Source organism: Schistocerca americana, chromosome 4, assembly GCF_021461395.2.
Source record: "Schistocerca americana isolate TAMUIC-IGC-003095 chromosome 4, iqSchAmer2.1, whole genome shotgun sequence".
Taxonomy (NCBI): Eukaryota; Metazoa; Arthropoda; class Insecta; order Orthoptera; family Acrididae; genus Schistocerca; species Schistocerca americana.
The window spans coordinates 633396735-633414014 of record NC_060122.1 but is presented as its reverse complement, the minus strand read 5'-3'; the positions used below and the strand labels follow the sequence as shown (position 1 = coordinate 633414014).

The following is a 17280-nucleotide window of genomic DNA, read 5'->3' as shown; positions in this document are numbered from 1 at the left end:
GAAGAAACAGTGATGAGTGCCTTTTTATGGATTCATGCATAGTATACTGTGATATGGTATCATATTTTGGGGTATTTCAAGTCCAGCAAAATGCTCATTTAATATTAAAAAAACGAGCAATAAGAATTATAAAATGGTTTGTACTTAAGAAGTCCTGTGGGGAAACATTCAAAGAACTGAAATTTATGACTCTTCCATTCTTGTATATCCATGAAAATATATGCCTTTCAAAATCCCATCACCAGTTCTTTGCTTTTAACAGGGATTACTATGACTATGAAACTAGATACAGAACTGTCTTCCATGGAGAAGCGCATAAGAAGGGCTTCAGTATCAAAAAAGTATGACATATCGCCCCATTTTTTTAGTGTCCTTCCTTTAAGAGTTAAAAAAATATTACCTTTTTCAAAAAATGGGCTAAGAAAATGCTTGTAATTGAAAACTTTTGTAGTGCTGACAAGCACATGCATTTTATGAATTCGAGGACATCCACAACTCAAGTGAAATGTGGCCATGTGTCACTAGATATAATGTAAACTTAGAATTTGTTTGGTTCATGTATCTGGTAATCTGTTTGATTTTATCTGTGTTATTTGTTTCTGTTTATGTACTTAATTATCTGTATGATTTCTATAGGGAGACTATTATTTAAGCTTTTTTCTTTTTGTATCAACATATGACAAGTCCTATATCATTGTACATGATAACATGGATGTTCAAAAAATTAAAGTAAAATGAATAGCTTCAAAGATCATTGCTTTTGCATCAACTCACAATTAAGTTGTCACATGTTGTTACAATTACTACAGTAAATCTGAACCTGTGACAAACCTAGGCACAGTAAAGTAAATAGTACTTTCTCATAAAGACACATAACGTTAAAATCAGCAAGAAAATTTTTTGAAAAATTTAGTTATGTACTAAGTTTCACACTAAAAAATGACAAAATATTGTGTGATTACAAGAATAAAACTAAAGCAACAGTAATATACAGCTGATTACAAATAAAAATAAACTAACTGACCCCCAAAACATTTTGCTAGTGTTTTCAACAAGTATTTCTCAAATATAGCACAGCAGTTAATAAATACACACCATGACAAACAGCCAACCAGTCACTCGGATCAAAAAATTCATTCAAACACATGAGAATCCTAAAAGAATTACCTAATAAATATTCAGTGGGTGTTGATGAGATACCAGACACTATTACCAAAGCTAGTGCAACATTTATTGGGGAACCACTAACAGACATAGTAAATTCATCTTTTGAGAGTTGTATTTCCAAATAATCTAAAAACTGCAAAAGTAACACCTTTGCATAAGAAGGGTGCAGAAGTTATATTGCTAATAATAGACCACTTCCAGTTTTGTCAGGCCTCAGCAAAATTATGGAAAATATGTTCCTTAGACGATTAAGTTTTCTTAAATAAAGAGAGGCTGATAAGTGACTCCCAACATGGTTTCAGAGTTCAGTCATCAATTTTTGCCTTCTTAAATGAAGTATTAAAAGCAGTGGATGAAAACAGCATGTATCTGGGATATTTCTGGATGTAAGTAAAGCCTTTGATGTGATTGAGCATGGGATTCTCTTGTGTAAATTGAGTAATTATAGAATTATGGGCCAGTCTGAAAAGTGGATCCAGTTGTACCTCAGAAATCATCAGCAGATTGCAGAAATAAAAAGCAAAGATAGTGAAAGACAAAAAATTTCTAGTTTTTACAGTGATGGGCAGAAAAATCAAGTATGGAGTCCCACAAGGGTCAGTTCTAGGACCTGTCCTATTTCTGCTGTATGTAAATGACTTGGCTAGTAAAATACATATGGAGTGTATCATTCTGGAGCTATGTTACATAACTATATGCCTTCTTACCTAAAATGCGTACCAACATAAATGCACTGTACTGTTTGCAGATGACACCAATATTCTAATTAAATCACAGAATGAGGAAAACCTGCAGGATGCTGCAGTATCAGTTATGCATACCTTAACACACTGGTTCAAGACAAATATGCTCATCATCAATTCTGAAAAAAAATGTCGCAGTTAGCTTTCATAGTACACAGAACCTCCATCCTGCAAACCCTGTTTTCACTATCGAAGGAAAAAATGTGTTGAAGGTCAGTCATACAAAATTTCTAGGTGTACATGTTCAGGGAGATCTGAAGTGGGAGATACAGCTAAACAATTTAAATAAGATACTGAATTCACTAGCATATGCTGCTAGGATCCTCACTCGAAATACAAGCTGCTCGTCAGTGCTGACAAAGTATCATTGCAGTATACAGTCGCTACATAAGTACGGAAAATTTTTTTGGGTTAATGCTACAAATACTACAAAAACATTTAAAATACAGGAAAAGATTATCATGGCGATAAAAAAAGCTAAATCAAAGTATTTCTGTAGAACCCTTTTTAAAACTCTGAAAATAATACCACTGCCTTGCTTGTATATATACGAATTACTAATTTTCACAAAAGGGGACATTTTAAAAAAGAAAAATCTCTTCAAACACAACTATGATATACACACACATGAAACTAGACAGAAGATGAACCTACACAGGAACATAGTAAATACAAACTTATGCAAACAAGGAGTGTATCATTCTGGAGCTATTTTATATAACCATAAGCCTTCTTACCTAAAATGCATACCAACATTAAATGCATTTAAAATGAAGTTAAAACAGTTCTTGCTTGACCACTGCTTCTGTTCTTTGTCCAAGTTTATGGAACATCATATAAGTAAACCTCATTGACCAAATTTCACTAATTGTCAATTCGTAATATAGTTTACATTATTCTTATCATGTCATCTCACTTAATAACTGCTATTATCACATGTAGAAGCAATGTAGTACACCAGCCTAGATTATTATGTATTTTTATTATGTCAACAATGTAGACAAATGACTACTGTATTGTAAACTAACTAGGTTTACCACTATCCTATATCACAAGTAGAAACAATGTATGAAACTGATTCTTGGACCAATAAATAAATAAATAAATATATGTAGCAGATGCATTAGTAAAGCAATTCACCAAATGTCAGTAAAATGCTGCATAATGAGTACAAGTGTTAATTAATTTAACTGGATGAGCCACATAATCATAGTAACAATATGGAAGTCCTCTTATATTAACACATTGAAACTTTTCTGCTGCATATCTTTCACAAATTGAACATAATGCAACTGATTCTTTAATTTAAACAAATATGAGGTTAAGTCAGTTATTATCCACAAAGTAGTTATAAAATTTTATTGTAACCAAATAGAAAACGTACCAAAAGATCATTTTTTGACATAGTCTCCTTGAGTTTCAACTCACTTGGTCCCTTGTTGTACAAGCTTCCTGATACCCTCATAAAAGAAGGTTCTCGGTTGAACTGTGAACCAGGAATGCACTGCTTCTTTCACTGCTTCATCCGAGGCAAATCAACAGCCCTTTAATGCCTGTTTGAGTGAACCAAACAAGTGATAGTGAGAAGGGGCAAGATTGGGACTATATGGAGGATGATCCAGTACTTCAGATTTGAGTTTCTGGAGTGTTTCAGCAGTGTGGGCAGCAGTATACAGACGGGCACTGTCGTTCAACAACACAACACCTTTTGACAGCAATACTTAGCGACTGCTTCGAATTGCAGACTTTAGCCTAGCAGTAAGCATCTCACTGTAATGTACACTGTTTACTGTTGTGCCCCTTTAATAATGTTCCAGTACTGGGCCTTGTGCATCCCAAAAAACTGTAAGCATCAGTTTTCCTGTGGACGGTTGGGTCTTGAACTTTATTTGGATGTTTCCATTCCATACTCTGCCATTTACTGCCAACATTTGTTGTTAATTCCACACAATAAACTCCGTTCCAACAAGTCACAACGAACTTATCAGGAAAAATGAAACACAACCTAACTAACTTCTCACTACTTACTATGTGCTCATACAGCACAACACACTGAAACATTTTATGAAATAAGAGCATTAAAATGCAAATTAATTAACTTTTGATTTCATGCTAATGAAGATCCCGTACTAAGCTTGCAAATTCTGAAACTATAATCTGATCAAATTACATAAATGCTCTGTAACACTTCCATTATTATCTACTGACAAAGAATGTATTTACTTAGCCAAAATATCTCTGAATATCTTACTAATCAAATAAATTGAAACTGAGTACCTAATGCTTCCAAACTGACTAAGACTAGATAATGCTTACACGAATAAAATGACTCAGTCACACAGAACATATTCCTAATGCCAGCTATGTCATGCTTTAACTAGAAGTGTAATGATTAAACATTATAATGTAGAGTCAACTTTAGGTGCTACATGTTAGTGCTGCATTCTTCAAACATACCCTGCATACCCAAAGAAACTGGTACAACTTCCTACTACAGTGTAAGGCCCCCCGTGAGCATGCAGAAGTGCTGCAACATGACATGGCATGGACTCAACTAATGTCTGAAGCAGTGCTGGAGGGAACTGATATCATGAATCCTGCAGGGCTGTCCAAAAATCCATAAGAGTACGAGGGGGTGGAGATCTCTTCTGAACAGCATGTTGCAAGGCATCCCAGATATGCTCAATAATGCTCATGTCTGGTGAGTTTGGTGGCCAGCAGAAGCGTTTAAACCCAGAAGAGTGTTCCTGGAGCCACTCTGTAGCAATTCTGGACATGTGGGATGTTGCATTGTCCTTTTGGAATTTCCCAGGTCCGTCGCAATGCACAGTGAACATGAATAGATGCAGATGATCAGACAGGATGTTTACATATGTGTCACCTGTCATAGTCATATCTAGATGTATCAGCAATCATATATCACTCCAACTGCACACACCGCACACTATTACAGAGCCTCCACTGGCTTGAACAGTCCCCTGCTGACTTGTAGGTCCACGGAGTCATAAGGTTATCTCCATACCCGTACACATCCATCCGCTCGATACAATTTCAAATGAGACTTGTCTGACCAGGCAACATGTTTCTAGCCATCAGGAGTCCAATGTCGGTGATGCTGGGCCCAGGCAAGGCATAAAGCTTTGTGTCATGCAGTCATCAAGGGTACACAAGTGGGCCTTCAGCTCTGAAAGCCCATATTGATGATGTTTCATTAAATGGTTCACATGCTGACACTTTTTGATGGCTAAGCATTTTAAAACCTGCAGAAATGTGCAGAAATGTTGCACTTCTGTCATACTGAACAATTCTTTTCCATCATCATTGGTCCCATTCTTTCAGGTGGCCACAGCAATGTCAGAGATTTGATGTTTTACCAGATTCCTGTTATTCACAGTAAACTCATGAAATGGTCGTGTGGGAAAATCCCCACTTCATTGCTACCTCGGAGATGCTGTGTCTAATTGCTCTTGCACCAACTGTAACACCATGTTCAAACTCACTTAAATCGTGTTAACTTGCTATTGTAGCAGCAGTAACCGAACTAACAACTGTGCCAGACACTTGTTGTCTTATATATGCATTGCTAACCACAGTGCTATATTCTACCCATTTACATATCTCTGTATTTGAATATGCATGCCTATACCAGTTTCTTTGGTTCTTTAGTGTAATATACACAAAGATAAAGTATTTGAGTTTCAAATCCTGTCCGTGATGTGCTACACAGTTCATTGAATCTCCACAATTTGTAATGACATTCCTTACCATTAACCATTAGCTTAGTGTACTAGAACACATTTCACTGACTATTGATTATTATGAACATGGTTTAATTATTAGTTCATGAAGACATCATAATGCAATCTAGCCTTTAACGTTAATCACTATGCAGCAAGGTGAACCATATAGCAAATCTACAAGTGTCTGATGGATGAGTCCATTTACAAAATTATCCTCCCCAGCAGCATAACACAAAGCTTTCTCAACATAATCTCTTTCATCATATCAAAAAATCAGTAATTTATTCCAGTAAAACGTTGATGAAGCTTCCTATATCAGCTACTATATATCATAATCATTAATTTCCCAACATTTTTAGCATTAATACTGTATAGTGCTATTAATAAGTGCAACTTATCACACCTTTCAGCAAGTATTATGAAAATAGAAAATAGTAAATCCATTTTGTGGAAAAAGACATAAAGAAAAGTAAAACTATTAATCATTCTGAACACAGTTTCAATCCTACTACTAAATAACTGAAAGTAGAAAATAAACAAAGTCCAACATAGTCCTCAGTGTTCATATTACATTATATCTCCTAACACAAAACAATCAAAAGCATCAAACAGTGATGACATAATCTCAGTACAGTATAAATTCCAAACATAAACATTATCAGTGTCCAAAGTTACAGTCAATACTGAAAATGGGATTAAAAAATAATGTTGTTCCTTCATGAAGGCAAACTTCTGTGAATTGCTATTGGTCTTGCACTTCATTTATTCTACCTGGTGTTCTCCATGGCTTCTCTTTTTGTACATTCTTGTGGAACCTTTCCAACAATAATGAACAAGTTTGTGTCTCTAAACTTTATTATTACTTTTCCTTCAAATCTACTTTCGAACTACTTGACCTTTTAGTACAAGCAAATACAGTTCTGTATTTACAAAACAGTGTTACTCTTTCACTTGAAACAAATGATAGCTCAAAACGAATCAATACAGTACCTTGTAAGTTTTGGACAGAACAAGAAGTAGGTGTGTCAAATTTACACATTTTATCTACAGATTCAAGTGTCTTGCCCAAGTCTACATTGCACTCTGTGTTACTACAGACTCATGTTTCATTGTTTTTAAACTATTTGCAGCTTATATTTGTATATGCCTTCCAATATATTTGTATATGCCAGTCAAGCTGTAAACACTCATAAAATTCTAGTAAATCCACATGTAGTATCATTTTTGAGTTTTATGTACTGAGTGTAACTCGCCCCCCCCCTCCCCCCCGTGCAACAGGTTTAAAAAAAATTTTGTACAGTCTGCTGGAAAATTGACTGATTCAGACAGCCTAGTTACAACACTTTCAATGTCATCTCTTTCACTCAAAATGTCTGTTTCTAAATTATCACTGCATGGAATAATTAGATTGTCATTGGCTGCAACTGATGCATGACTATTCTCCACATTAGTCACAGTACTTTGTTTGTTTTCTGAAACTGAATCTGCATATTCACATGATTGTTTCGTGTCAGATTTGAGAGTTAGCTCATGAACTTCAGACTAAATTTGTGAAATTTGAGCATCATTTAAAGATGTAGATTTCTCCACTTCCAAAATTTTCAAATATAATGTCTTCCTAATCTTTGGTTAGATATTCATCTTTTAATACTGGAAAACATGTAGTCCCATCGTCATTGTCATCTATGTCACTGAAAATATAGAGTTATATACTGTCATCACACAAGCTACTTTGTCATTACTAGGCCCATTAACATTTTTGGCAGTACCCTAGTAATATCATTTAGTTCATTCTGAAAGTCAAGATATGCCTGATCAGTTTCTTGTTCTACCTCAGATTTGTCGGTAATCAGAAGTCAATGTGTTTCTCATTTAACTTATGCAAGATGAACACTGTTTACATTGCCACTTGTCAAATTACCTCCTGCCTGCAAAATTTGAATCATTGGTTCACTATTTAACTGAAATGTTTCATTATTCAGATAATTAATGACCCAGTCCATCACATTTTCCATCTATTTTGATACTCTGTCCCCTTACATCATTAACAACATGTGCTTTAAGCCAGTCTAGAAATTCTTGAAATAATCAACACCCTGACATTGAATAGCTTTCTGTTTCTTTTTACGTTAGCCCAAACTTGTCCCTTCCCATTGTTCTCTGTCCCAGACTATAGTCTGATTTTGACATTTTTTTGGTTTACTAATAGTCTGAAATATCTCAAAAATGTTCCATCACAAACAATGTTTCTGCATAGCATCCACAAAAGTAAAATAAAAGTTTTGTACTGTACTCTTCTGTTTTGGTGTTCCATGTCTATTGTGTTTGCTATTGCACTTTTCTCATTCCAGATTTTCATTCCAGTGTTTGATAAGAGCAGGCAGCAAGCTTCAGTTTATTTCAAAACCATCACTCAGTTTTACATTTGTTACACCCTTCTAGGTCCTCAGTGCTATGTGTGACTTAGATTTTTGTGAAATATGATATGTGATATGAATACACATGAAACCTACAAGAGGTTAATACAAACAACTTGAAAGAAATTAATATGACCATCCTGACTAGTTTCAGTGGATTCCAGCTCCTTCATCATGCTGTAATGCAACATAATCTTCCATTCCTCTATAATAAACATATTTTTGTTCTTAACAGTAAAAAATTATATAAATTTGCTGCAATTTTAAATTTGACAGAATGTTAACAGTCTGTATGGGTGGTGTATCATGTTTGTTGTACAGGAATTCTTCCCAAGCATGGGATTTGTATCAAAAGCCTATTCAGTGTGCTACATGGATTAAGTAACAGATATGCCTTTATACTTTTCATTACATTTTTATTGTACAAAGTGACACAAGTGGTCTGTCACAAATCCTCTGATCAACAGAGCTCTCTAGTGGTCAACTCCCATCTTTACATAGGACTTTGAACAAATGCTCCATTGTTAACAGTACAATTTTTGATAACATAATTAAAAATCATCACAGTAAGTTGTTTCAACATATGTGCAAAATTGTTTCAAACACTCTTATTACTTTCAAATGTACAATTCAGCCAAAAAAATAATGTTATTACACATGTTTACATCAAATATGCAGAACAAACAATGAATTTTATAGTTTCTTTAATTATATGAAGGTAAAATGAAGCACAAATCTCCTACCACATATATAATATTGTGGCAGCCACACCACAGAAATGCATGAAGGGTGGAACTACAGCACAGCCAACATAAGCAAATGATGCCTGCATTCACGTGGCTAATGTGCACAGCTTTCCCAGCCCACACAGGACAGAGCAGATGGGCAGTACAGGCTGGTGAATGCAACGCGACACAAATCTCCTACATTTCTTCACATGAATCGAGTTAACATGGCTCCCCACAAACATGTATGCAAAATCTTGCACACTCACTCATTTCATGGCACACATCCATTCCTTTCGCAGTGCTTTTTCTCCCATCTGCAAGAGTCATGACGCATGATGGTTCACGCCAAAAATTGAACTTTTGGAGACATGGTCATTGTCTCGTGTGGTCCATGGGGTTGCACCATGGCTCATCATCAGAGTATATATTCTCCAGGATCATTGATCAAGCAGTACCACCAGTGCAACAGTCCTGTACGGACAGACATTAATGATAAGCACTGCTCTTACCATCTTGCAATGTGTGGAAAAATAAATGTGTGTCACCAACAAAAAAGATCCTCCTCATTTCCTGTCAACAAGCCTCTTACTTGAGCACAGTGTATGGGCGCAGCAGTAAAGCCAGTTCACTGCATGTTTATGACTGAAAGCAGTGATAACCACGTCTCTGCATCACTGGTGACCCCGACGTGATCTGAGACTAACACTTGGTAATGAACATTCATTGGTATGAGTGACATGGAACTGTGAGTTGACTGGCACCTGAACAGTATTCCATAGTGAAAAATTACTGAGGTTTTTGGATAAACATGTTTTTTGTGTTTCTTTTTGTGTTTGTATGCTTCACTCGTGAACTGCCTAGTGTTATTTTTTGTGCTTTTTTGTCATGTGTTGTGTTATCTTCATTGTGTGCTTTCCCATTGTGTGAGGACTTAATTAAGATAGCAACTTTATATAAGCTGCAAAAGATTATCAAAGACCTGTTCACCTGCAGCCAGAGGCTGGAGAGTGAGTTACAAGCATGCCCTACACACATGGACTCTGCACAACTGCAGACATCTCAGCAAAATTTTGGCGTACTAAGTCCCGCCACACCAACACCTCCTACAATTGCTGGAGTGGTCACAAGCACTGGACAGGTGTTGGTCAGGCTACCTCCCTTTTGGCCCCGTGACCCCGTACTGTGGTTCAGCCAAGTGGAGGCAGACTACATGAGCAACCACATAACCTGCCAACTTGCAAAATGTGGGCGTATAGTGAGCCAGCTTGACCAAATATATGCAGCCAAAGTGCGGGATATAATCACCACCTCATTGACGCAGTCATCATATAAATGCCTCAAGGAAGAGCTGACTCAGTAGATCTCATCATCCGAGGAACAAGGGGAGCACCAACTACTGTGACAAGAGGAATGCAACGACCTGTGGCCCTCACAGTTCCTGCACCATTTGCAGAGTACCACACAGTCTGACTTGGTGCCGGGCTCATTGTTACGCATTATCTGGGTGTGCAGCCTACCAGCTCAGGTGCAGGCAGTGATAACAGAACAGACAGAGATGCTGTTGGGTGCTGCTGCAAACTTGGCCGACTGGGTGCACAATGCACTGGCGCCTAATGCCACAGCCGCAGCAGCTTATGACACTTTTCCCCCACCTCCATGGCAGCGTGACCCACTGCCGCCACCACTCAGACACTGACCTGCCCCAGCTAGTGCATAACTTGGCTGCAAAGGTGGCAGCTCTTGTCACTCAAGTTGACTAGTTGGTGCATTCAAGGGTGGAGGGCAGCAGGCAGCACAGTGGCAGCTGACCCATCCACTGATGAACTGGCTTATGCAACTGGCAGTCCAGCACCAGCCATTCCAACAGTACTCCATGGATAGCAAAGCAGCCGGCTAGCAACTTCTGCTGGTACCATGCATGCTTCGTCAATGAAGCATCAAAGTGTCATCCTCCCTGCATGCTTTCATATGCCAACTGTGACTGGGCCGACACACACCTGGCTGCAATTCAGGATCAAGATGTCTCTTCACAGCATAATAAGTGGGCAGCGTGAAGTACCTTGTTAATACAGGTTCAGACCTTGCAATATTCCCCTGTTCTATATCAGGAGACCACAGGCAGGCTGAGGCACTCTCCGTCACAGGCAGTGAACAATTTGGCCATTAAAACTTGTGGCATACACAACAGCAATTTAGACACAGGACTACACCACACATACTCACGGATGTTTTCTGTGGCCGATGTCAATGAGCTGATCCTGGGTGCAGACTTTCTTGGCCACTACAGGCTGCTAGCCAACATAAAAAAACAGGCAGCTCATTAACACAACAATTTAAAGATAGTCGGACAGTACTGACAGGCCACATTCTACAGTATAAAACCTGTGAAGTGCCCTAGACCTTATGCTGACATCCTCAAAACATTCCCTGACCTCACTTGACCATCTCGTGCACCAAAGGACATTAAACATTCGATGCTGCACGACATACCAACCGCATCCTGCCCTCCCATATCAAGACACCCACGCCAACTCGTGCCCAACAGACTTGCAGTAGCAAAGGTAGATTTTGAGGTCATGCTGTGGGAAGGCGTCGTTTGACTGTAAAGCAGCCCATGGTCATTAGTGCTACATTTTGTCCCAACAAAAGACAATTCTTGGTGCCCATGTGTGGAGTATCATGCCCTTAATTCACAAACAATGCCAGACAGATCTGACCCCACACCTTCAAGACTTCAGCCACGCACTGGCAGGCTGTGCATTATTTAGTAAGATCAATTGCACAAAGGCATATTCCCAAATTCCGGTGGCACCCGAAGTAATTGAGAAAACAGTTATTGTAACACCCTTTGGGTTTTTTGAAAGCCTGTCTGTAACATTTGGTCTTTGGAATGCTACCCAGATCTGGCAGCAGTCCCTGGATGGCATATTGTTAAGATTGCCATTTTGTTTTGCATTCCTCAACGACGTCCTACTGCAGTCCAAGTTGCCCAAGCTCCACTGTCACCACCTAACCACCGTCTTTCAGCACCTGAGTGAAGTGTGCATTCAGTGTGATGGAAAACGAGTTCCATGGGCACTTAATTACCCCTTCCAGATTGACACCACAGCCGGAGAAAGTAAGTCATTCTAAACGGGCTGCACCCTCAGATGCACAAGAAATTGCACCATTACCACAGCATGTTGAACTTGTTCTGTCCAATGCTGCAGCCATGCAAAAGCCCATGACTAAGGCACTCCACAGTCCCAACTCAAAAGGGAAGACCCCTGTTAACTGGACGGACACAGTGGAGCAGAACTCCACAGGCTCAGGACAGAATCTCACAGAAGGAACACAGCTGGTGCACCCGGACACTGTGCGGTCTTAGTGGTGGATGCCAGCCAGACCAACGTCAGCACGGCATTACAACAGCACCTTGATGGGACCTGGCACATGCTCGGATTTTTCTCTAAGAAGCTATCTGAATCGCAATGTGCTTGGAGCGCTTATGGCTGAGAGTTGCTTCCGGTATATGGGGCAGTAAAATACTTCCACCCATCAGTAGTAGCCTGACAATTCGGCATTTTCACTGCTCACAAACTGATTACTCAAGCGTTTCACAACAGTCACCTTGCTCACTGTGTCATCTCCAGCAATTAGAGTACAGGTTGCAATTTACTACTGACATCCATCATATTTTGGGGATAGACAACATAGTTGCTGATTGTTTGACCTGAGCATATGCCATTATATCATCCTTGTGAAAACTTTGAGGACGTTGGCAAAGTACAGGAGAATGATGAAGAACTGCACAGTTTGTGTCACGCCACCTCCAGCAGCTTGCAACAGGGGCTGGTGCCTGTCTGCAGCTCTACATGGAAAATTTGGTGTGACATCTCAACCGGTGCGCACTGACTGTTCCTTCCAGAGAAATTCTGGTGCAGTGCCCTCAACTGTGTGCACATGCTGTAATACCCTGGCACCAACAGCATTTTGATCCTCATTGCTGTACGTTTTGTCTGGGGCATGCTTTGGAAGGACTGCTGTGAATGGGAATGCTCTCGTATGCCATGTCAGCTTGCCAAAGTTTGGAGGCACACCCACGCACCCGTGGGCACCTTCCCCAATGAAACAAGTCAATTTGCGCACGTCCATGTGGACCTCATTGGCCTGCTCTCTCCTTCTCTTAAGGCAAGTGTTATCTTATAAGTATAGTGGACTGCTTCACTCACTGGCTGCGGCAACACCCATCAAGGACTTCACTGCCAAGACCATTGCCACCACATTCATTGACAACTGGGTGGCATGCTTTGGATGTCCCAGTAATGTGACAACTGACCACAGCTGCCAATTTCACTGTGCATTGTTCATGCATGTCGCCAGACAGTGTGTCATCCTATTACACAGGACAACACGCTACCATCTGGCATCAAATGGCACAGATGAACGGCTCCACAGGACTCTGGAAGCTGCCCTAACTTTCCATGACACCTCATGGACTGAGGCACTCCCACTGGTGCTGCTCGGCCTGCAAATAATGCCAAAGGAGGAGATCGATGTGGCACCTGCCGATCTCGTTCATGGACAGCCTCTGACAAGCCTGGGTGATTTTGTAGAAGTATCACCCCTACATGGAGCCATGGCACCCACTCTGGTAAAATGCCTGTGCACTCAAATGGCTGGCCTCCGAGAGCACAAGCCGATGCAGCACGGCACAGGGAAGGTATTTGTGCACACCGACCTGCAGCGCTGCATGCGGGTTATGTTGCGTACCAACGCAGTACAGTCACCCCTCTAGCTGCCCTCCTCTGGACCACACCATGTGATCAACCAACAGAAAAAATGCAGGACATTGAGTGCCACATGAAGCAGTCTACAGTCTCAACCAACCACGTCAAGCCAGCTTACAACTTGCCTGCTCCAGCAGCCACACACTTTTTAGACCCGGAGGAAGATCTGACAGCAGACGACACTATTTCCACCAGCAGTCAGACAGATCCTGCTCCTGTAGCCACTGGTGATGCACAGCAGCAGCCTGCTGTCATTGCGGCACAACATACACCTCCCACCACACCACCCAGGTAGCCAGTGCTGCCGCCTGGACCACACCCAACATAGGTGGACTGGTCACCCCCACCACAGCCACCAGCGGACTATATCACATGCACCAGCCACCGCCTCTGATTCAAATGTTTGTGCTGTAGAGACCCCGTCTCCAGCTGAACACACCTTCAGCCGGTAGCTCCAGTTGAGCTCCAGACTATGCCTCCCCTGTCTGTCACAGCTCCTGAACCTTTGTTTGCACCCCTGTGCTTCCGCTGCATTGGATGTTGAGGCCAGAGTGGTATTTGTGCCAGCTACTGTATTTGCGTTGTCATTGAGCTCCGCACATCACCCACACTGCCACCGGACTTGTCCTTAGCAGCTCTAGGACCTTCATTCAAGTCGTGAAGACACCATACTCATGTATACTCTCTGGGCCTCCATTGTCTTGAACGTTGAGGCTGGATCAAGAAATGCACTGTGCTCCTGCAACTGAGTCAGTTGATGAACTTGCGGAACATGCAAGTGTGAACACTTGGACTTGTCATTCTTGGTGTCACTCTGAACAATTTAAAAAGTGAAATTTGTTCTACTGAAGTGCATTAACTGTAGCATTAGTGAACACTCTGGATCATTATTAAGATATCAGTGCACTGGCCTTTGAGACATCTTCCCAGCTGACTTGCAGCCACGTGCGTGCACTGCACTTTGCTACGGAAGGTTCCTAGCCAGTGCATGCTGCCAGCATCACTAGCTGACCATGCGAGGACACGCCCAACAACACCAGTCTGGCGTGCTGACGTTATGGCCATCACCCTTTAACTGCTGAGCGACCGACCGCAGTCACCATGCAGTGTGCGAACTTAAACAAATGAGTGCCACAGATTGATCGCCATATTTTTTTGTGGCTATGGAGCTCTGACCTCCGGGAGAAGAGCAGAGCTGCAGCACAGCTGACACAACCAAATGGTGCCAGGCATTCGCACAGCCCAAGCATGCAGCTTTCCTGTTACACCAAATTTTGGCAATGGTGCATCATTCACATGCCTAGGTGGGACAAAGCAGGCAGGCAGTGTTAGCTGGTCAAAGCGATGCAACACACATCTCTGACCTTTCTCACCATCTCTGATCTTTCTCACCATAAACCACGAGGGACAAGTTAATGTGATTCCCCACAAACATGTATGTGACATCTTGCACATTTGCACGTTTCACAAAATGCATCCATTCATTTTGCTGAACTTTTTCTCCCACCAATGAAAGTCATGATGATCCACAGGTCACACCAAAATCTGAACTTTCGGAGATGCAGTCTTTGTCTTGCATGGTCTACATGGTCGTGCCATGGCTCATCACCAGGGTGTATACCCTCCAGGATCGGTGATTGAACCACATTGCCAGTGCAATGAATCTGTATGTATGGACATTAATGATAAACGTTGTATATACTATCTTGTAAGGTACGGAAAAATAAATGTGTGTCACCGACAAAAACGACTCTCAACATTTCCTGTCACCAAGCCTCTCCCTAGAGCATAGTGCTTGGATGCGGCAATAGAACCGGTTCACTGCATGTTTATGACTTTAAGCAGTGACAACCATGTCCACACTTCAATATATATTTGAATAGAGCTTTTTAATAGTGTTAACAATAATGCTGTCTTTACACAAAAGGCATCTTTTGAAGATTTGTTGTTGTGTTTTGGGTTCATAATAGCACAAATTGTTCAAAAATGGCTCTGAGCACAATTGGACTTAATATCTGAGGTCATCAGTCCCCTAGAACTTAGAACTACTTAAACCTAACTAACCTAAGGACATCACACACATCCATGCCCGAGGCAGGATTCGAACCTGCGACCATAGCAGTCACGCTGATCCCGACTGCAGCACGTAGAACCTCTCGGCCACCGCGGCTGGCAATAACACAAATTGTCATAATTATTTTGAAAATTAGTGACTTCTGTCTTTGTAGTATCTCAAAAGTGTTAACATCTTTGTTGGTTGTGGAGTGAACTGATAATTCCAAAAATTTCGTGTAGTTTTTTTCTACTTTTAATTGTGTTAATCAGCACTACTTTCAGATTCACCTCCTGAAAGTAATCATTTGCCAGACATTCTGTCTCCTTGTAGTTGTAAAATTTTCTCAGTTGACTTCTCCTTTTCATACAACTTAATTCTTTGTGTATACATGTGTTAAAACTAAATCCACAGATTTTCATCTGATGGTGTGGTGTTATTTCAGAACCAGTATATCTGTGATATACAGGTGTGGGACAGACCATGGCTGCCTCAACGTGAAGTTACACAAGCAAATTGCACTGCAATAGATTCAAGGCGGAAAAAGAGAGGTGAGTGAAGTGTTCTGAAGAACGAAATGTGAAATTTTTTTAGGCATTTATGTTATCTAGTAGCAGTGAGTATAAGAGGATTGTTCTTTGCCTCACAATGTTCTCCACATTTACTGAAGTGTAAGATGGTCTTGAATATGAGGTGACCCCTCTCCTCACCCCCCCCCCCCCCTCTTTCTCCTCCCCTCCCACCCCCTTCTTAAGAGGCCCGTGGAGAAAATTTATTTTTTACTTATTCTGACTAATCAAAATTACAAACTGTTTTACTGACGTAAAGTATCTGCCAAAAAGTTAACATATACCTATTCTAAACTTGTGCCATGTATTGCCTATATTTTGAAAATACTACGAGAAATAAAATAAACAAAAAAGATTGGTTTACATTAATTTTCAGGCTGTTTTGTTTTCTACTCTTTTTTGCTTACTAACCCTGTAGTCCATGGTACCATCATCATCATCACTATCGTCATGAGCCTAATAGCACAGCTGTGAAATTTATATTTTCGTTCTCACAAATATTTGGCTGCTTCTTCCAAATATGTTGCTATTTCTGTGGTTGTCGTTACAGTGGGACCTGAGAGTACAGCTGTTTCTTTTATGAATACATATCAGATTTCACTTCTATACTGACATGAGAATATTACAATGTCTCTTCCATCCAAACATATCAACAGCCTGCTGCTCTCTCATTGGCTGTGTAGAACCAGCTGACACACTCTCTTTCATTCCCATCATATGTCACGGTGAGCAACAACAACATTGTAGCAAGAAGCGCGTAAGTACACCAGTGGCCCCTATCTAGACTTTCACCATACTCTGCAGAAATGGATACTGTTGTTGAGCATTTGTCCAATTTTAAAGTCAGTTTAATTCAGACTACAAGTAGATTCAGGCAAACTGCAGTTTAAATGTGGTAGATGTTCATAAAAAGCCAAAACAGGTTGTATAGATTCTCATGGTTGGCAACATGAGGAAATTTGCTGCTCCCTCATCAGTCACCTCACGACAATCATCAAAGCTCACAGCTGAGCTGGTGTCACTGTTCCCCTTCCAATCCTTCTGTAGTGCTCTGCTTCAGCAACTGTGAAAAAAGACTGCAATATCTTCTAGAG

At 40.5% G+C, this 17280-nt stretch overlaps 1 protein-coding gene across 1 annotated transcript in view; it reads left to right on the top strand.

The window, feature by feature from the left end:
• The window catches only part of LOC124614070, a 256459-nt gene that overhangs the window by 219661 nt on the left and 19518 nt on the right, over positions 1-17280 (top strand). The window contains exon 7 of the mRNA XM_047142906.1: positions 16063-16168. Coding sequence (XP_046998862.1) covers positions 16063-16168 — 106 coding nt within the window. The remainder of the gene's footprint in view (positions 1-16062; positions 16169-17280) is intronic.